The following is a 22042-nucleotide window of genomic DNA, read 5'->3' on the forward strand; positions in this document are numbered from 1 at the left end:
TGCAAGTGTCTCTGTTAATTATACTATTAATTATATTTGTTGAATGTTTGGTAATTGCATTTTGCATATCTGATAATTGTTAGTGGATAGACTTTTGTACTAATTTGATTTAGGGGTATAAACAAACAGCAGGTTTTACAAGACGTGCAAAGACTTTACTGCTCATCACTGATCATTAATAAAACGATGACCTACAATCTCCAGGTAAACCAAAGCCCGAATAATTCTGCTTTATATGTCTGTATACTATTACTTATAATACAATTCAAGTACAATTCTACAGTCAGACAAAAGAAACTTGGAAGTATGTTATGATTTATGGTCCATTTTCAGTAAGACACCCAGGGAAAGAGTTAACTGTGCTTTTAATTTGTTTTGGGAGACATACAGTGTCAATAAAAGAGTGTGTTTTGTGCACAAAGTTATTGTTTGCTGTCAAAGTGCAGCTTAAGATTTTCCGTTCTGAATTTGACATCATTTTCTTCTCCTCCCATGTGCAAATGCCAAAATAAATAAAGGGCTAAAAATCACAATGACAGAAAATCAACTTAAAATGGTTCCTGCCAAATAAGTTCTCTCTATTTAGAAAAAAAAATCTAAATAGTAAAATAAATATATCTAATTTATGACAAATACTAGATCCTCCAGGGGAAATATATATATATATTAAAAATAGTTAATTAAAAGAAAAACAATAATTATTTATAAAGAAAAAGAAACACTTTCTTGGACCAAAGAGTGCAGCAGCCAGTTATAAAAAGTTGCAAATAAAACAAAGAGTAAGTTTTGCAAGAATATGCTTCCTAACAAAATTTAATGTTTAATTAAATGTCTTTCTTTGTAAATATGTGTAAATATTTACTAGCAATTTTATATTTGTTTTTTAAACGTTTTTTTTTTGTGTGTGTATTATGCATAAAGTTGTTAGTTGTTTCTGGCCAAGTTTGTAATTTTTTTATTTTAATTTTAATTTTATTATATCTGAGTATGTAACCCATGACGGTAATTTGTGTGAAAGGGCAGTGATCACGTGAAAGATGGAGGCGGGCTCTGAACTGAAATCGACCAATAGACGCTTTTGTTTTGCGTCCTCTGATTGGTCCATCGACAGAGTGAACTGTAACGGTTACGTAGCAGAGTGTATGTAAGAGTACACGCAGAAGGTGAAATCCACGCGGGGTAAACGTGCACGGTTTTAACTCCCTGATTTGACCTGCCACTTGGACTTTGACCCAGAACAGAGATATGTAATCTCCTCTTCACCGAACACTCACTTTCAGACCGACTATTGAAGCAGTGACCGTGGATCGATCAGCGGGGGTTTGTCGGAGGCGAAGCCGCGCCACGCCGCTTTGAGGTCGCATAAAGTCACTAGAAACGAGCGCGACTCGCACCCTCCGCATGAGCCGCACACGGACACTAACACTGCTGCCCGGTCCGGTGCATCCCGGAGAGCATGAGCCGAGATGAGCCACAGAGACACACTGGTGCATCTGTTTGCTGGAGGGTAAGACAGCTTTACATAAGCAGAGTCTAGGGTCTATTACTACTACTACTTACAAAAATACTAATAATAGCGAACTGTTATTATTATAATTTATTATATCAGCTATTTTTTATGTTACTGTATGTATATTTATATATATAACGTGAAACACAGCCATATTAGTTTAAAAAATAAAAAATACATTTTTTAACTTAATTGTGTTTTTATCTTTATTGATAACTTTTACTCATGTTTAAAAGGTTGCATTTACTGGAGTTTGTTGGAGTTAACTTAACTTCCCCTTTGCATTTTGGTGTTAAAGTTAGTGAAAGTTTGCAATTTTCTTATAAACATATTTTCAGCTCCTTTATGTATGTGTATTTTTATTTATTTATTTATTTTAATAAAAACTGTACCCCATGCTACTGTTATCACATAAACCATTTTAGACAATTCTGCATTTGTTTGATCCGTCAGAACGAGAGATGCTTTCAGGTTTTGGATATACTTCGAGTAGCTTTATCAGCCTAGGTGTCATTACAAAATTCAGAATTTTAATTGAAAAACTATATATTTCTATTTATTTATGTAATATTAAAGTTAATTAGGTGCTACGTAACTTGTTGGGTTTACAGTTCTCTCAATTTATTTTTGTAGGAGATTCTCAACTTTTTGTTGTATAAACTTAAAACAACAATTTGAGAACTTGCTTAAGTTTGTTGCCTTTAAATTTTAAGTTGGCTCAACTTTCCTTTTTTTTTTTTTTACAGTGTATGCTAATGTTTCTCCAAAATCTGAAAATGTCATTACAGTAACGCACAATATACCAAAGTCCACTTGAATCTCGATCAAAGCTGTGATGAAAGATTTTTTCAGTACACGTGATGATGAGTATTTCAACATGTTTCATGCAATAGAGTTTACATTAATAATATATTTACATTCCCACTGTATATAAACCTACTGTACATGCACAGAGTAAATGAGGTCTGATTGCACCACACATCCAATAAGTTTGCATTTCCAAGAATGAATAAATCTGGTGTAACACAGGAACTGATAGCTTTTATAAAGTCATTCAGCGCTGACAATAACTTATGATGTGACTTTCAACACTATCTTCACTCAGTTAATCACTGACACAGACTTGATTCTGAAAATCAACAAGTAAAAACAAATCTAAATATAAACAAAGCATTGTGGTTTGCAGTATGATTGTACATAATTTGAGAGCTTGAATTCAGCTGCACTGATGTTTATATAACAGTCTACAGTCTATATAGAGAGAGAAACCTCAGGATATTTGTGTTCTTTTTTTTTAAATATTTCTAGACATAAAAGCAAATTAAATGGAAGGTTTAAAGCTTTCTTTACTTTAATCAAAACAGTAATACTTTAACAGCGAGTATATGTTCTTCTAAATGTCAGTCCTAGTTTTCTGGAACTGATCTGTTATGGTAGTCTGCTTTCCTGAACTTGCACGAGGGAATCATCATGCCTGGTATTGATATTCTCTGCCCATAGTGAAGATAGCCTGTGCTCTGAATAACTGTACTCAAATAAACCAGCACGGTGTTTAAAATAGAACTATTGACTGGCACTTTCATGAACTCCGTCTACATGACACTCTCAAAACTGGCTTTTTATCCCATCTACTCCTGTTATTAGGAACCGCACAGTATTGCAAACCATTTTTATCTTCGTGTTTTCATATATGAAAGTAACGCTATATGATACTGTTTTTTACATGCAGTGAATGACACCTTTGTTTAGTTTATCATCTTTGTCTAATAAGCAGTTCCTTTCTGTAGCTTTAGATTTGTATCACACCTCAGATTTCAGATGCTGTTTTTCCATTGGAAAACACTGATATCGGGTTGTTTGTAGCACGTGGAGGGTGGTTTGGGTTACTGTGTTTGCTGACCCACATCTCGTGGCACGAGTGGAAGTGTTGGAAGAGAAACTCACCTTTCACATTAGGCTTGAAATTATATTGCTTTCATTTCCTCTAAATCTATGTTGTGATGTTTGACTTAAGTCTTGTGTCTTTCAGATAAGAAATCATTGGATGACTGACCCACATTGTGACACATATTGACAGAATTTGACCATATTTTCAGCTTGATTTCTTTTAATCGATTCTTAAGTTAAATTGTACGGTCCCTCAATTTTTATTTTTATTTTTTCGTTTCTGTCAGATGTGGAGGCACGGTGGGTGCGATCCTGACCTGTCCGTTAGAGGTGGTGAAGACGAGACTTCAGTCTTCCTCAATAACGCTTTGCATCTCTGAGGTGCATCTGAGCACAGTTAATGGAGCCAGCGTGGCACGTGTGGCTCCTCCGGGGCCCCTTCACTGCCTCAGGTATGTTTAAACAAGTTACACATGTATATACAGTGCTATGCATAAGTTTAGGCACCCATGCTAAAGTTGACTAAAAAGAGGAATAAAAAATCATCTTTTGGAAATTGAACTTAATGCCTTAATTTAAAAAAATTGGGGAAAATCCTACCTTTAAGGACACCAATTTTCTTTGTGAATGAATAATGTATCGTAAATAAATAAATGTTCTTCCTTAAAATACAGGGTGCATAAGTTTGGGCACCCCTATTTTAAATTCCCATAGAGGCAGGCAGATTTTTATTTTTAAAGGCCAGTTAGCCCCACATCATCACATAGCCTTCACCATACCTAGAGATTGGCATGGTTTTATTTCAGTTAGCCTAATAGCTGGTTTGATTTGCATTGAGAGGTGATTTTATGGAAAGTACTCCATGCCAATCTCTAGGTCTGGTGAAGGCTATGTGATGATGTGGGGCTATTTTAATTCCAAAAGCCAAGGGAACTTTATCAGGATGCATAGTATCCTGGATCCATGAAGTAACTGGCCTTTAAAAATAAAAATCTGCCTGCCTCTATGGGAATTTAACATAGGGGTGCCCAAACTTATGCACCCTGTATTTTAAGGAAGAACATTTATTTATTTACGATACATTATTCATTCACAAAGAAAATTGGTGTCCTTAAAGGTAGGATTTTTCACAATTTTTTAAATTAAGGCATTAAGTTCAATTTCCAAAAGATTTATTCCTCTTTTTAGTCAACTTTAGCATGGGTGCCTAAACTTATGCATAGCACTGTATGTGTGTGTGTATATACAGTGCCCTCCAAAAGTATTGGAACAGTAAAGACAAAATTGCTCTGTTGGCTGTGGAGTCAAGACATTTACAAATATGATTAAAAGATGAATATGAGACAAAACTACAGAATGTCACATTTTATTATTGGGTGATTCAACACACAGATGTTTTACCAGCTAAGAAGTTCAGCACTTTTAGAGTTCATCCCTCTATCTGATGTGAGCATAAGTATTGGAGCAGTTGCCTCACAGGTCTTTCTAAGTGATCAGCTGTTTCCTGTTGCATTAATTCTTCAGATATTAAAAGCAGGGAATGTGTCGTATCAGTTATATCCATTACTTCTGTATTCTGAATCTTGCATTCGATGATGACACACAAACCAGGATGAAGACGAGGGAGCTGACTTTGAGAGAAAAGCAAGCAATTTGGATGCTAAAACAAAAGAGGAAGTCAGTTAGAGCTCTAGCAAAAACAAAGGGCATGGAGAAATCAAGAGTTTGGAAACCACCTGCGACACCAGCAACCAACAACGACCTGATCGGCTGAGAAAACAACAGTAGTTGATGACAGACAAATCATAAAAGCTGTGAAAATGAATACTAAACGACTGTAAAATCACCAACAACTTCCAGAAAGCTGGGGTGATGCTCTGACAATCTACTGTCCTCAGGAGACTTTGACACAGAATTACAGATGCTACACAGCAAGATGCAAACCTCTGACCAGCACCAAACATAGAAAGGCAAGATTAGAGTTTGCAAAAAAGCACAAAGGTGAGCCAGGAGAGTTTTGGAACTGTGTTTATGGACCGATGAGACAAAGATGAACCTTTATCTAAGTGATGGGAAAGCAAAAATGTGGAGAAAAAAAGGGAACCGCAATGATCCCAAGCATACAGCCTCATCTGTAAAGCATGGTGGAGGTGTTGTCATGGCATGGGCATGCATGGCTGTCTCTGGAACAGGCCCTCTCAACTTTACTGATGACTTAATGTATGATGACAGTAGCAGAATGAATTTGGAAGGGTACTAAACCATCTTGCCTACTAATATTCAAGAAAATGCCACCAGATTCATTGGGAAGTGCTTCATATTGCATCAGGACAATGACCCAAAACACCCTGCCAGTTCAGTCAAGGAATTTATAAGGGCAAAGAAATGGAAAGTCTTAGATTGCCCAAGTCAATCTCCAGATATAAATCTGATTGAACATGAATTTCACCAGCTGAAGAGGAGAGTAAAGGCAGAAACTCCCCAAAACAAGCAACAATTGGAATTGGCTGCATTAAAGGCTGGGAAAAGTATTTCAAAGGATGAGAGCAAGAGTCTGGTGATGTCTATGGGTCACAGACTCACTGCTGTGATTGTGCTCAAGGGATCTGTAACTAAATAATAGCTTTTAATCTTTTATATCTGCCTTATGTTCAACTGTCCGAATACTTATGCTCACATCAATCAGTGGGATGAACTCTAAAAGTGCTGTTCTTTTTATTTGGTAAAACGTATGTGTTGAAACGGCTGATAATAAAATGTGACATTCTGTAGTTTTGTCTCATATTCATCATTTAATCATATTTGCAAATGTCTTGACTCCACAGCCAACAGAGCAATTTTGTCTTTACTGTTCCAATACTTATGGAGGGGGCACTATATGTATGGTATGTATGTATGTCAAACGATTAATCGCATCCAAAATAAGTTTTTGTTTACATAATATATATGTGTACGGTGTATATTTATTATGTATATGTAAATACACACAGCATATATTTTGAAAGTATGCACACACACACATAATTTTTTTATATGATATATTAAATTGCGCAAAGACAGGTTTATAATTATGTACAGGAGTGTTGTACTCTATGAATTTTACTAAAGACTATAATATTTACTCATCTGAACATGTCGGTTTTAGTTCTGGTTACAGGCAACACCCTTTACTGGAACAGTGCAAATGTTACATCCACATTGTGAGAACGTTGAGTCTGTGTTGCAGTGGCTCAGTGTTTGTAAACATTTGTTCTATGGTTTGTGGGCCTAAAACCAAGTGTCCATCTTCCCTGCCAGAGGAAACGCCCCCTTTCTGTCGACTCGTTCCAAAAATGTGGTCATATTTCTTCACTTACACCACCAAATGTGACTAAATAAAATCAGAAGACAAAATAAGGAACGTTGGTTTGCAATCTAATAATTTTAGTTCTCGTTGGTTCCACACATATAATATATACATTACCAAAACAGATCTTGAGTATTTATACTACACATATTGCATAAAGTCTATAATTTCCTCTCTCTGTCTCTTTCTTTCTGTTTTCTTTATAAAGAGACTGTTCACAGTGGTTTACACTCCCCCTTACCCAACCAATCGCTGCCCTCACACTAAAACACTGTGTCCTGGTGCTTGGCTCTGTGTTGGTGTGTGTGTCTGTGTCTGAATCACTGGTTCTCAAAACGGGCCCCTTGTCCTCTTAGTTTAACTCGGGTTATACATCACAGAAAGGTACCACAATACTAAACACAAAGACATTTATATCGACTTTGGTCTCGTTTATCAATGTAATACAGTGAGTAATTGATTCTAACATCATATACACACCTTCATAGTTTATGGCTTGTTATGCAACTTGTCCATGTTGGTGTAAACAGTGTTGGGTGTAACACGTTACTGTAAATTATTTATCCACTGAAAAAGTAAGGGATTACTGTTCATTTTTAGGTAATTTAATTAGTACTTGCATTACATGCAGCAAATAATTTCAAAAGTTCTAAAATCAATATTTAATTTGAAAGCTAAATGTACCATCTAAAGGGGGTGGTGATGGCGCAGTGGATAAGACGTATGCCTTTGGTGTGAGAGACCCGGGTTCGAATCCACTGTGACACCAATGTGTCCCTGAGCAAGACACTTAACCCCTAGTTGCTCCAGAGGCGTGCGACCTCTGACATGTATAGCAATTGTAAGTCGCTTTGGATAAAAGCGTCAGCTAAATGAATAAATGTAAATGTAAAATCTAAAGATAAAATTTAATGCAGCGTCTTTAACCCTCTGCGAGCTGGCGCGTTCACTTTCAGGTTTTCCTGATTCACAGAGAAACCTTATACTCAGATACAGATAAGACTCAAATCAATCAAATCTAAAATGGGCCTACTTTTGTGTACACTGACAATAACAACAAAACATTGTGCTTTTGTAAAATAAAGAAAACAAACCGGGTGCGCTTTCTGCCGTGAGCAACTTTCTATGCATCACAAACTCAACGAATACTTGACACAGAGACATGAGAAATCTGTCTTTAGAAAGCTACTCTTCTTAGAAATGTCTACTTTTAAATGAATGCATTCAAATCGAAAACGAATATTCTATGATTATGTAATCCGAATGAAACTAAAGCGAGGTACAGTCTTTCCCCTCATTATATGCTCATTATATGCAGTCACCTGCATGCAAACGCCCTCACCTAGATACAAAAAATAGATAAAAAAATCGAATTTTCGTCATTTTTGAAAGAAGACCTGCTATGAGGAATTTACCTCAGAAGAACAGCGCGATCTGACACGGCTTTATTCAGCAGAGAAGATCATTTCTGTAATTTATTCTTACCTACATTAGTTAACGTGTTATTTTTACATAAACCTGTACGGATTTTACTAGTTGGGCTTTTCCTGAACATCTTGCCAAACTAAAATGTATTCTCACTTTTCTTAAGCTTTTTCCTTATACAGATATTTTGCAGAGTATTTCTATTTGTTAACCAAAGAAGGTTACATTTTTTTATAAGTATTACAGTTGTTTTAAAGCTAAAAGGCTTAAATATTCTATGTTTGACTCAAATTGAAAAAATAAAGAGTTTAATTTCTATTAAAGTTTATAGGGATTTTAAGATGTAGCGATTTGAATAATTAAGTTACTTATTGAGTAACTAAGTTACTTTTCAGACAGAGTAACTAGTAAAGTAATTTAAATACAAAATCGATGATGTAATTAATTACTTTTTGAAAGTAACTTAAGTCTATTTTGGCTTTTTGACACCTGAAGTTGTATCTAAGTATTGTAGACTTTGATTGATCGCATATCCTTTGACGTCAGCAACAAAAGGTATAGGAAGTGTTTTCGCCATTTGAAAGTTAAGTCCAATTACGTGGGTAGTCGCATTTTATTATTTCCATTTAGCATTGTTCTCTTGCCTGATGTCGCTGGCCTTATGTGACCCATTTTTCAGTCACAACCCTCCAGTTGAGAACCACTGGGGTAAAAGATTACATGGAGTATTAAGATTGTATTAATGAAGTCCATGATAGAATATAAATCACTTTTGCTTGACCTGCTGTAAGGCCACCATTCATTTGATTTCATGTTTATTTAACTTTTCTTTAGGAATTTATTTTATACTGTATGTTTATGATGACAATAACCTCTCACACCTCACACACGAGGCTTTTTTTACTCATGTCTCAGGTATTTCTTTGTTTGAACATGTTGTGTCTTATTGGCTGATCAAAGGATTAAAAAAAATACTTTGATTCTCACAAGGAAATGTTTTCAATATTTCATTCCAAAACAATAAATTTTAAATAACAGCTTTACAAAGAATAAAAAATGTATAAATAAATATGTTTTCATAATCAAAACATGGCCATAATTTTATTTGGTACCCATTTTTATCTATATATTTCAACAAGCAAGAATTTGTTTAATTATCAGTTTTCTTGAATTGGTATGAAAATGAAGTCACAATGAGAAATCTTTTTCATGCTCAATACAATTTTATATTTTTTAACCATTGATTTTTGGAGTGAAATAAGACATGTATTTCTCCCCAAACATTTCCCAGGAACAACATTATTGTTTTACCAACTCCAGAGTGTGTTTATTATATTCATAAAGCCATTCAGAATCAAAATGTAATATGTCTTGCACTTCTGTTGATATGTTTCTCTGTCTTTCTCAGATTAATTCTTGAGAAGGAAGGGCCTCGCTCTTTATTTCGGGGCCTGGGGCCCAATCTAATCGGAGTGGCTCCTTCACGGTGAGTGTTTGTCCATTCATACAGTTAAACAGGCTGATCAATACATCTGTCTCACCAAGCATTTACAGTAGGAACGTAGTCCTGAACTGTGTATTCTGAAGTGAAACTGATGCAATCCCTGCTCAACTGGTAAAGCTGCAAGTTTACAGGACTTGGAAAAACACGTAGACACAAATCTGTATTCAGCTTTCAGTTTAGGGTTATTTTACAGATCAGACATCAGACATGCAGGGTGCAAATTTCGGGGAATCTGCCCACCAATTAAAAAGAAAGGTTTACCCAAAAATGACAATTCTGTTATTATTTAATCACCTACGTGTTGTTCAAATCCTGTATGACTTGCCTTCATCGTTAGAACACAAAATATATTTTGAGAAATGACGATGGCCGTTTCTCAATATGCGTACTTGTCTGTACTTGTGTTCTTGTGGACTTGTGAAACGTCATCAGTCGCTGCCGAAGTACTGTTCCAATTCAAAGTTCACATCTAGCCAAGTCCAGTTCAAATCCCCGGATGTGTTCTTGATCCGCCCCTTTTACCGAGGATGCATCGAGAGGTGACTTGTGCGGACTTGATACGGGCCATAACCCAGAATTCAGTTCGTCCTCCCGTCCTCGAGAGTTCGTTCTTCTGAGTCTAACTTGGCAAGTCCAAACTCGAAAGGACGGAAGTCCAGACTCTGCGAACTTGGTATTGAGAAACGGCCGATGTTTTTTGCTGTCCAAACAATGAAAGACTTTCTAATCATCTTTTGTGCTCCACATAAGAAAGTTAGTCAGTTCTGGGCGGACTTTAAGACTTGCAAAGTATAGAATTTTAGTTCTAAATAATACAATGCAATTTCCAATAAACATTTACCACTGAATTTATAATCAACATAAAGATGAGATGTTGATGACATGTGTTTTCCAGGCCATTAAAAGTGTCTGAGGAGCTCCTTTAACACCTGTCGATTAAACCTGTGAGCTGAATGGGCACGATAAATGGTGGTTTTAACATTTAGTGTCTGTATAAACAGAGGTTTTACATGCATGCATTCAGGATAAAGCGCTTGTCCAGTGATGCACACATGATAAATCGGCACTGGACCTGTTACTTAAAGGGCAGCTTATATAAACGTGTGTGTGTGTTATATAGACAGGGAGGTGAGATCAAACCTGAGATTAGTTGCAGAGTGTGTGGAGACTGTTTTCCTGTTGGAGTGCTCACCGTCCATTAGTTAAGAGCTTCAGGATACTACATGTGCAAACATTTGTGGTTACATACGAGGGTTTGTGAAGAACATGTTGTCCTTGTGAGCTGCTTACGTAGGCATCATAATGATCCAATGGGTGGTTCAGAAGGTGGGGAGCAAAATGATGTTGTATTTGGCAGCATTGCGTTTATCCTTTGGAAAAATCAAGCTTAGATTTGTTTTGGGAACATGGTAGGTGGTTTCTTTCTTGCTGGTCTGAGCTGGAAATTAGCTGGTTATTGACTGGTCGACAAGCCAACTTGTTCCAAAACCCACCTTAAACTAGTATCAGGTTGGTTTGTTGCAGATAATGTCTTGGACCAGCTAATGACCAGTTTACCTGCTGAAAAGAACATCTTAAACCAACCTAAATAGTTTAGTAATCTCCCAGCTTGGCTAAGATTTACTAGTTGTGCTTAGAAGATGGTTGATGGCTTAAGTTCTGGGTGGTCTAAGGTGGAAATTAGCTGGTCACCAACCAGCTTGTTCCAAAAACCCACCAGGAACTAGTATGAGGTTAGATTGTAACAGATAATGAAGAATTTGAACCAGCTAATGACTAATTTTCCTGCCGCAAAGAACCTATTAAACCGGCCTAAATTGTAATTGGCATGCTTGGTTTAGTAAGTCTTCCAGTCTGGCCAATATGATGTTAATCAGATAATTTCTGTATTTTTAATAATTATAAACAAATTCTTTAAAGAATGTGCAAATTCAAGGCTATGAAAAACAATGTAAACTATGCTGTATGTTGTACAAAAAATTATTTAATTTATTTTAATCTTTTTTTAAAAATATATATTATTTGCATTATTTTAAGATTTAGTCAATTAATGTATATATTAAGATCTAGTCAATTAATCAAACTTCACTTTGGTATTTGTTTGAAACATGGTAGATGGTTTCTAGCTGGTCATTGACTGGTCAGCCAGCCAGCTTGTTCCAAAACCTACCTTAAACTAGTATGAGGTTGGTTTGTTGCAGATAACAAACGACCTGGACCAGCTAATGACCAGATTTCCTCCTGAAAAGAACCATTTAAATCAGCTTAATTGGTGATTTGCTTGTCCTGGCTGGTTTATGGTTTAGTAAAAGTCTCCAAACCTCGATGTTAATCAGATTAACCAGATCATTGGTAAATGGTTTGCTCAGCTGGTTTAGTAAGTCTCCCAGTAAGTTTGGCCTAGATGATGTTAATCAGAGTAATCGGGTAATTGGTAAATGGTGTTCTCCTCTTTGCTGATGTGGTGTTCAGCTGGTTTATCTGGTTGGCATCCCACACTGACCAAAACCGGCCTGACCATGACAAGTCTGATGTAGTTCAGTTGGGTGTAATAGAATTGTGTGTTATTCATGTGTCCTGCTGTGTTTTCAGGGCCATCTACTTTGCCGCCTATTCCAGCTCAAAGGAGAGACTGAACTGTGTGTTTGAACCAGACTCCACGCAGGTGCACATGACGTCTGCTGGGATTGCAGGTAACTTCCTTAATATATGACCATGCAGTCTTACTACATCCTGTTTCCTCGGTTTTGATGGGCTCATAAAATAAAAAAACAGTTATGGCTTAATTGCATGTGTAGATGTGTCTAGTGAATTGGAATTACAACTGTTATTTTTGCTCCATGCTGTATCTCTGAGTAACAGTAAATGTCACAGCGCTCAAGCACTCAATAAAGATCCGGCACATGGCCAGAGGAGAGTGTGTGTCTCTTCTCACCTGTCACTTGGACTTTTGCCAAAGAGGGTTTAGATTTGACACTTGTTGTACTATGCTAGGGTTTTCTTGCACCTTTTGGTAGACAAAGTCATTCAGAAGAAAATGGAGTGAGATTATGCAATATTGTTTGAGATCTAGGACTGCAACTCTGAGCTGCAATGTTTTCCTCCAAACAATGTGCAAATTCAGTGCTATAAAAATATATAAATTGTGCTCACATTGTGCAAAGATGTAAACAAACACAAATGTTTTGTCCAGTTTTAAAGCAGCTGGACACTTTGAATCAATTTTCGAATGATGATCAAGCACACAAAATATTAATTAGGATTTCAAGTAAATATGGACAATTTGAAACCTAAATGCAATGTCCAACGAATATTTTATCAAAGTAATTTGGATGATTTTAGTCAAAATTATTGCTCTGCATTCTGTTGTATAATGGCGATGCTATCAGATGTATTTTTTAATGTTTAAAAGGTTGAAATTGGTAAGGTTTATTGGTGTTTTTAAAACGAGTATCTTATTTACTAACACTGCATTTACTTAATCAGAAATACAGTAAAAACTGAAATATTGTATTTAAAATGTTTTCTATTTTTACATATCACATGACCCTTCAGAAATCATTCTAATATGCTGATATGCAGCACAAGAAACATTTATTATCAATGTTGAAGTTCACTGCTTCATATTTTTGTGGAAACCACTAAACATTTTTTCAGGATTCTTTGATGAATAAAAAGTTCAAAAGAACGGCATTTATTAGAAATGCGAATCTTTTGTAGCAATGAAAAAGTCTTTACTGTCACTTTTGATCAATTTAGTGCAAACTTTTGAAAGGGAGTTTTTTTTTTTTTTTTTTTTTTTTTTTTTTTATGAAAGTAGCTAATTATCCAAAATATCTGTTCAAACTCAAAAATAAATAAAAGTGGCCTTTTATTGTGGCCAGCCTAAGGCACACATGTGCAATAATCACGCTGTCTAATCAGCATCTTGATATGCCACACCTGTGAGGTGGATGGATTATCTCGGCAAAGGAGAAGTGCTCACTAACACAGATTTAGACAGATTTGTGAACAATATTTGAGAGAAATAGGCCTTTTGTGTACAAGTCTTAGATCTTTGAGTTCAGCTCATGAAAAATGGGAACAAAAACAAGTGTTTTATAATTTTGTTCAGTGTATCTCCTATCTATAAAAGCAATAGCAAGATGTTAAAACTTTTGTTTAAAGAACTTATCAAAAAGGGTCACGTAATGTTATGTTTTATGTTAAGTTACATATTCACTTTTTACAATGGCAGGGCCTGCCATCTTGTCTTTTTGGCTTGTTGTTTCTGATTGCACTTTAACCCAGATTAAATCCCAGAAGGGAAAATCAAAACAAAATGAACTTTGTTTGAACAATTTCTTTGTCATCGGCAGATTGATTTTAAGCAGGGGGGAAAAAATCGGTTTAAATCGTAAATCTGATTTTTTGTTAAAAAATCTGGAATTTTTTTCTTAGGCCATATCGCCCAGCCCAACTATTAGTGTGCGAAGGTTAGCGCTCATGTCAGTTTAGTAAACTTGAGTCTTAATTTTTCCTCTTCTACTTCATTTAGGGTTCACGGCCATAACAGCAACCAACCCAATTTGGTTGATTAAGACACGTCTACAATTGGACGCCAGGTAAAGTGGCTACAGATATGTGACTTTATGGAAGTAGATTGTTTGATTAATATCCTTTGTGACTGATTCCTTCATTCAAGATTATAGTTTTAACATGATCTAGTGCTCATTATTCATGATTCCAGACTAAGTTTTGTATTTGACTCACTAAAGTGTGATTTTTCACAGGAAACGTGGGGAGCGTCACATGAATGCTTTCGAGTGTGTGCGACGTGTGTATCAGGTGGATGGGCTACGCGGGTTTTACCGGGGCATGTCTGCCTCTTATGCGGGCATCTCAGAGACGGTGATTCACTTTGTGATCTATGAGAGCATAAAACGGCGTCTTTTAGAGGCCAAAGCAGCAACGCACATGGATGGGGCCGAGGACACAGCCAAGGATGCGTCGGACTTCGTGGGCATGATGCTGGCAGCCGCCACTTCCAAGACCTGCGCCACCTCCATAGCCTATCCACACGGTGAGCATGTGTATTTTCCCATCAGAGCATCATATCATCATAAAATAAGCTTGAGACTTCATTCACAACTTATTTTACTTCCATAATGTGACATGCATTACCGTTCAAAAAATTTTAATACTTTTAATTAAGAACACATTTTTTGCAGTATGATCAGAAAGTAGAGTAGAAGTTATTTCAATATTCTTGTGACTGGGAACAGTTCTTTAAATGGCAATAACATTTAATTTTCAATAACATTTGTAATCAAATAAATGCAGCCTTGGTGAGCATAAGAGACTTGTTTTGAAAAACATTTGTTTTTCTCTGTTTGGTTCTGCAGAGGTAATCCGTACACGGCTAAGGGAAGAAGGTACCAAGTACCGCTCGTTCTTCCAGAGTCTCAACCTGGTGATTAGAGAGGAAGGCTATCGAGCTCTTTACCGAGGACTCACCACACATCTGGTCAGACAGATCCCCAATACGGCCATCATGATGTGCACCTACGAGTTGGTCGTCTACCTGCTCGAAGGCTAAACTTGGACTTGAGGTGCCCGAGTACTCATGGACGAAATGTTCTGTGGTTTCATTCACAATTCGGTAGTGTCTTCTGATAGGATGGTGTTGGGAGAAAAAAGGGGAAATTACAAAAAAAAGGTGGTGTCTAGAAAGCAACGTTCTTGTTTCTTGGTTTTTCTTAACTTTCTGTCTTTTAATGTTCCTCAAAATGATGCTGCTTTTAAAAAGCCTTGACAGTCAGTTCACCTTTAGCCTCCTCAGAGTTAGTTTTTTCCCTCTCAAACAGCACCTCACGTCAGATAGCTCTTGTATGTGGATTCAGAAGGTTATTTCTGTCAGAGAAGCTGTTCTTATGTTGGCAGGTCATTGAGGATTTTGTCCGGCCCATTGCTGTGCTGTAATGGCAATCAAAGCTTCACTGGATTTTCTCGAGCTTTGAGCTGGAAAGGAATTGAAGAGGATTCAAACTGAGGCTTGCTTCCTGTCTAGGAACAGCGAATCAGGGTGCACTTACACCATGCAATGCAAAAGCAAAAAGATCTTACATGGATGCTTATACCTGAGACTATGTGCACACGTGTGCAAAAAAAAGATGTCTAAGAGCGCATTTAGTTGTTTGGACACTGTACAGGTGATTGTGTGATATCTCATATTCATATTCGTGTGTTTGCTGCCCATATTTGACCTTAATACATGAATGTAACAATCATTGCAGCCAAAATAGGTTGTTAGCACCAAAAACCTTTAATAAATATATAGTCGGCAGCAAAATTACTAATGAAAGTTTAAAAAAAAGCAAATATTATGCAAGAAAGACATTGCACTGTAACTCAAAATAAGTAAATTTTTTTGGTGGACATGTTGCACCCCCATCCCAAAAACTCACAATGAGCACACAAAGTTTGTGGCCGTAGAAATGAGTTTCATGCTACAAAAGAAAACAGCATTTTTGTCTTTTTGCAGTAAAATATACAAAGACATCCTTTGAAAAAGATCACTTTGCTTGAGAAGCAAAATTTCATTAGATATTAAAACATTAGAAACTATATCTTAAACTATTATTATTATTACTAAATAATTATGATTATCATTATAATATTTCATATTTATTTTTAATTTTAAGAATAAAATGCAGTGTATATTTATAGAACGTCGCTATGTATATTTATATTTTTGTCTCAATTTCAAGTGAAATGATCTTATTTTATAAGAATGTTTTAGTTATTTTCATGAAAACAAGACTAAAATACTGCTAAAGGTTTATTGCAGTGTAGACAGAAAAAGTTATTAAAATATCAAATATTGTCAAGCTGTTAAAATTCATGTTTTTATCACGTGTACTCACACTTATGCCTTTATGATATGTCACGAGTCAGGTGTTTTTTTATATATATATCCTCCAATGTTTGGTTTTGTTTACAGTCAGTTTGGTGTGACCTGCTCTGTTCTCACTGTTCATTAGGACGTTAATATTCAGCAGTTGATTATGGAAAAATAAATGCATATAAGAAAACACAGATGGGCATGCATATTTTGGTTTTGATGGAGATTCTGGGTTTTTCTCTTTAAAGATGACTCCCTAAACAAAAGTTAGAAATTTCTGATATGTCTGTTTTACACTGCTTTATTTTTACTTTCTCACATGCATTTTGTTTTGACATTTTGTTTGACACCTGGAAAATCAGGAAATGTGTACGTGAATTCCAGTGACACAAAACTTGCTTTTAACTTGTTGCACGAGTTCTCAACATTCACAGGTCCAAACTGCTATAGTTTGGGTCAGATCTACACAAGAGGAAACTAGTTTAGTTGTCTAAGCAGGTAATGATTCATTGAATATGGAGGTAATTGTAATGTTGAAAATGTCTTAATCAGCTGAAGAATGCTTAAATGTAAACGGGTGCTTATCAATTCCTTTTGGTAACAAAGTTATACTTTTATTTAAATAAAAAGGTTACGCGTTTTTGTACAAAAAAATAAATTAACTCAATTACTGGTAAAATTAGCAGATAATTAATACAAAGAATCAGTGAGTTTCATTGCACTTTTTTTATGGGATACCTATTATAATGGTGTTTGTTATAAATTATTTTTCCGTGCATATAATTAAGTTATACATTTTCTTTGCCATTATGCCCTTATCATTTTTAATTAAATAACTAATTCCCTTTAAAAGACATCTCTGACGAGCTGTTCACTGGCGCGAGAGCGTGAGTCACCCGCGTGATATCACAGCAAACTGTTAACAAGTGGAAACGAGTCAATCAAGTCCCGCCATACTTTTTTTTTTTTTTGGTTTTGTTTTTCTCCAATTTCACCCAGATACAGGCCTATGTCAATTCATCTAACCTGGATTAAACCGACTTTAAACCAGGTTAGATGAATTTAAAACGAATGGAAACGAGGATGTGAGGATAGGTTTACAATGGTACGTTAAGCACCTTTCATAACACTTTCAGTGAGTTTTTGTCTACAGAAAGTGTTTTGAGAAAAATGTTTCATCAGCCTAACAATAGGAATGTGGTTAAACAACCGTACAATCCACTGAATGCAGTCTTCAGACATAAAAATTACATTTGGTGCTACCTTGACTGGTCTACGAGTAAGACAAGACCGTCGCAATTTTAGCTTCATGCTGACGTGAAAAAACGTGAAATTTTGAAGTAAATAGGAAGGCTAGTACTAGTATTTTGTTGTAAAACAAAAGCTTTTTTTTTTTTTTTTTTTTTTTACAACTTCGGAAGGCACTTCTACTGAAGAACACTCTGATAGCTGAGATGATGGAGACGCTGCAGAAGACGTCTCTACAAACAGCTGCTGTGGAGTGTGATGTTTGCATTACAGAGAAGAACAGAGCTGTAAAGTCCTGTCTGCAGTGCTTGGCCTCCTTCTGTCAAACTCACCTGCAGCCTCACCATCAATCTCCTGTGTTTATGAAGCACAAACTAGTGGAAGCCTCCAAAAACATTCAGGAGAACATCTGCCTCAGTCATAAAAAACCTCTGGATATTTACTGTCAGGATGACCGTCAGTGCATTTGTTATTTGTGTATGATTGATAACCATAATGGCCACAGTGCAGTGTCTGTGGATTCAGAATGGACTAGTAAAAAGGTATACATTTATCTATCAATTATTAAAGAATATAAATATTGTAATGATAATATTAGTAATTACTGTAATTTCAGTTCACCTTGTTACACCCCTTTACCAGACTGGAAGGGTGTTTTGTCTATTTTTTTGCCTTCTGTTTTATTAATTTCCTTTTTATGGTGACATCTTCAGAAAGCATTAAAGGAGTTAAACGCAAAGTGTCAAAAGCTGATCAAGGAGTGTGAGAGAGGTCAGCAAGATCTCAATGAAGCTGTGAAGCTCCTCAAAGTATGTTTCTCCAAGAGTTATTTTTATTAAAGACTAAAGTTTGTTTGTAACAGATATTTTAAATGCAAGTGCTTTCAGGTGGCTTTCATGCTCCATAAAGTGCTATAAAAGTAATCACAAACTGTTTTTTTTTTCTTTAGTCCTTTTTGGAGCTGGATAGCCACTAGTTTCGTAGTCTGTCACTGTTTGAAACAGAAACATTTCAATTTGACTGAGGCTTAAATTAAAAATTTAATTAAAAATAATTGCTCACAAAAATTGCATTTTTGGCTGTTCTCAAAAATGATCTGCATGATCAAATCTTTCTGTCTCCAACAGAGTTCAGCAGAAGAGGCCGTGGAGAACATTGAGAAGGTCTTCACTGAGCTCATCTGCTCTCTGGAGAAGAAACGCTCTGAGATTAAAGAGCAGATCAGAGCTCAGGAGAAGACTGAGATGGATCGAGCAGAGGAACTTCACAAACATCTGGATCAAGAGCTGACAGAACTCAGAAAAAGACAATCAGAGATTGAGGAACTTCTGATTACTGATGATCAGATCCATTGTCTGAAGGTAATACAAATAATTTTTATGATTATGTGTGTGTGAGAACCTTCCATATGACATCATATCACCATAGATATATGTTTGTTCTCTCTCTCTTATGTAATGCAAGAGGTGCCCACTGCTTTACAAGCTATGTCTGAATTATAATTCTCATTTCAGAGTTTTCGGTCTGTCTGTGTTTTACCCACATTTAAAGACATTCCTAGCTTCACTCAACACACTCATCTGTCTTTTAAAGACATTTCAATCTCAGCATTTAAGGAGGTTTTGGAGGACGTCTGTCAACAGCAAACAGCCAGAATATCTCGAGGTCTGAATGCTTCTTTTCTTGGAATATAAAATGTCTCATTCATACTATGTATGATTACACATACATTGGCTTTACAATTGTGTTTCTTTTTGTCTTAGTGTCAAATGTTCATGTTGCACAGACTCCGGAGCCAAAAACTCCAGATACATTTTGGCAATGTAAGTCAAGTTATTTTTTGATCACAAATGCAAGTACTAATTGGTCAATATTATCAAAAGTACAAAATAAGAATTTGTGCACCCATCTTCCTCAGATTTCTGTCAACTAGAACTGGATCCAAACACTGCAAATAAAGAACTTCAGCTGTCAGAAGACAAGAGGAAAGTGTCATATTCCTATAAAGTCCTGCAATATCCTGATCACCCAGAGCGATTTGATTGGTTTCATTACATCTTGTGTAGAGAGGGTTTGTACAGTCGCTGTTACTGGGAGGTTGAGTGCAGTGGGAAGGCATGGGCTGTGGCAGTTTCCTACAGAGGAATTGGTCGTAAAGGAGAAACTGATGACTGCAAACTTGGCTTGAACAAAATATCCTGGAGATTGGGCTATTTTCTGCAGAATTTCTGTTTCATGCATGGTAAATCACAGGTCCGTATCCCTCCTGCCTCTAGAATAGGAGTGTATCTGGATCACAGAGCAGGAACTCTGTCTTTCTACAGCGTCTCTGACACAATGACTCTACTACACAGCGTCCAGACCACATTCACTGAACCACTCTACCCTGCTTTTCTAACTGGAATGGGTTCTTCTGTCAGGATGACAGAGCAGAGGAGAGTTCATAAAGACCAGAAATAAATATGACTGCTTAAAATGTAGTTTGTAGTTTGGTTGAACAAAAGTTCTTAAACAAACAATGAATATACTTGAGCTACTCTCAACATAGATATTGTATAAAAAAATCTATAGTTCATTATCATATGCTACAAGGACGTTTTTGTATTACATAATCTTTGCATATTCATCTTCAGCAAGATTTCTTTACTTGTAGCTCATAATAATCAATGGCTTAATTCATGAGTTAGTTTGGAAGATGATTGCCAGCGGAACATGTACCGCCTACAGTATATGTCACACATACTACATAAATTATGTTAATTACATGTACAAGTATATTAGTAGCAGATAAAACAAAGAAAACATTTATGTTACTTTTTGTGTCACAAAACCACCTAGTTTGGACTTTTCCTTTCGCACTGTTCCCCTTCATTGACTTAATTGTGGTATTCTGTTCAGGTGTGTGTAGTTAATTATCCTTGTCTAGCCCAGCGGTTTTCAACTCCAGTCCTCGCTCTGCACATTTTGTATGTTTCTCTCTGCAGTTCTAGTTTGTCCGGTCTTGTCAACATTAACGGTAATGCTACTGTGTGTGTTTGTATTACATGTGTGTTGGATTAAAGACTTCTGGGGCCTGTTCCATAAAACAAGTTTACCAAATAAGCCAGGCTTATTTCAGTAATTCTGACTTATTTTCACTTGATTTGGTTTCTGAAAGCAAAATTACCATAGCTCAAGCTCAGTCACTGTGGCAACTTATGCTGGCAAACTAACCTGGGGGCTGTTCCATAAACCAAGATTAGAGTATAAGACAGGCTTATTTCGGTTAGTCAGGCTTATTTTTGGTAGATTCAGTTTCATAAATCAAACTTAAAAAAGTTCAAACTCAGTTACCCCGGCAACTTTTTTTTTTTTTTTCGTGACGTATTGTCAAGTATGGTGACCCATACTTGAAATTGGTGCTCTGCGTTTAACCCATCCAAGTGCACACACACAGCAGTGAGTAGTGAACAAATGCACACACACACACACACACCGTGAACACACACCCGGAGCAGTGGGCAGCCATGCTGCGGCGCCCGGGGAGCAATTGGGGGTTCGGTGCCTTGCTCAAGGGCACCTCAGTCGTGGTATTGAGGGTGGAGAGAGCGCTGTACATTCACTCCCCCCACCTACAATCCCTGTCGGCCCGAGACTCGAACCCGCAACCTTTCGATTACGAGTCCGACTCTCTAACCATTAGGCCACGACTTATGCTGGCAAACTAACCTGGTCCGGAGCAGGCTAAGTGTCAGGCTAAGCTGAGCTCCTCTAACACTGACCAATAGGAACGCATCCATATTACCACTCACTCTCTCACATACAGTCAGTTTAATTTATTATCGGTCCAAAAATAAAAGTATACAGAAAATACACCTTAAATAATCAAATAAATAAAAAATAGGCTACAACCAACTGTATTTAATGTATTGTGCCCAAAATGTAGGCGAATGACATTTTAACATAGTTAAATCAGAAGTTGATCAGAAGTGTCTAGCCATGCAGCCTTTCTCTCTGAATTTATGACAGCTGTACCTTTTATGGTTATTAGAACATTAAAACATTACAATCTAAAATGGCTCTTTAAAGCATTAGAGCATAAAAACACAATCAAAAGTTAAAATCACTGAATTAAAAATGTAAATTTATAATAGAAATCAGAGTACATTTTAACTGATAAGAGGAACACACATTTAACTCATTTGAGCTAGTGATTAACAGTTGCTGCTATCATAAAAATACACTTATATGTAGTAAAAT

At 36.4% G+C, this 22042-nt stretch overlaps 2 protein-coding genes across 2 annotated transcripts; both read left to right on the plus strand.

The window, feature by feature from the left end:
* The first annotated feature begins 1109 nt into the window (after positions 1-1109).
* Positions 1110-16738, plus strand: LOC306854360 (solute carrier family 25 member 36-A-like). The gene is made up of 7 exons (XM_079392296.1): positions 1110-1507; positions 3685-3849; positions 9577-9654; positions 12265-12365; positions 14210-14276; positions 14445-14734; positions 15057-16738. The coding sequence occupies exons 1-7, from the start codon at positions 1467-1469 to the stop codon at positions 15248-15250; spliced, it is 936 nt and encodes a 311-aa protein (XP_079248422.1). The 5' UTR covers positions 1110-1466; the 3' UTR covers positions 15251-16738.
* Positions 16739-17982: 1244 nt separating this feature from the next.
* LOC306854356 (tripartite motif-containing protein 16-like) lies at positions 17983-20922 on the plus strand. Its single transcript, XM_079392292.1, has 6 exons — positions 17983-18345; positions 18517-18612; positions 18931-19164; positions 19318-19468; positions 19567-19626; positions 19722-20922. The coding sequence occupies exons 1-6, from the start codon at positions 18010-18012 to the stop codon at positions 20261-20263; spliced, it is 1419 nt and encodes a 472-aa protein (XP_079248418.1). The 5' UTR covers positions 17983-18009; the 3' UTR covers positions 20264-20922.
* The last annotated feature ends 1120 nt before the right edge of the window (positions 20923-22042 follow it).

This window comes from Barbus barbus (genome assembly GCF_936440315.1).
Source record: "Barbus barbus genome assembly, chromosome: 34".
Classification (NCBI taxonomy): domain Eukaryota; kingdom Metazoa; phylum Chordata; class Actinopteri; order Cypriniformes; family Cyprinidae; genus Barbus; species Barbus barbus.

What these genes read in the sequence shown, in the direction of transcription:
- LOC306854360 (XM_079392296.1), top strand. Translation starts at nt 1,467, where the DNA reads ATGAGCCACAGAGACACACTGGTGCATCTGTTTGCTGGAGG. An exon ending in GACGTCTGCTGGGATTGCAG is followed by an intron (nt 12,366 to 14,209) that starts GTAACTTCCTTA and finishes TACTTCATTTAG; the next exon opens with GGTTCACGGCCATAACAGCA. An exon ending in CGTCTACAATTGGACGCCAG is followed by an intron (nt 14,277 to 14,444) that starts GTAAAGTGGCTA and finishes GATTTTTCACAG; the next exon opens with GAAACGTGGGGAGCGTCACA.
- LOC306854356 (XM_079392292.1), top strand. Translation starts at nt 18,010, where the DNA reads ATGATGGAGACGCTGCAGAAGACGTCTCTACAAACAGCTGCTGTGGAG. An exon ending in CAGAATGGACTAGTAAAAAG is followed by an intron (nt 18,346 to 18,516) that starts GTATACATTTAT and finishes TGACATCTTCAG; the next exon opens with AAAGCATTAAAGGAGTTAAA. An exon ending in ATCAGATCCATTGTCTGAAG is followed by an intron (nt 19,165 to 19,317) that starts GTAATACAAATA and finishes TTCTCATTTCAG; the next exon opens with AGTTTTCGGTCTGTCTGTGT.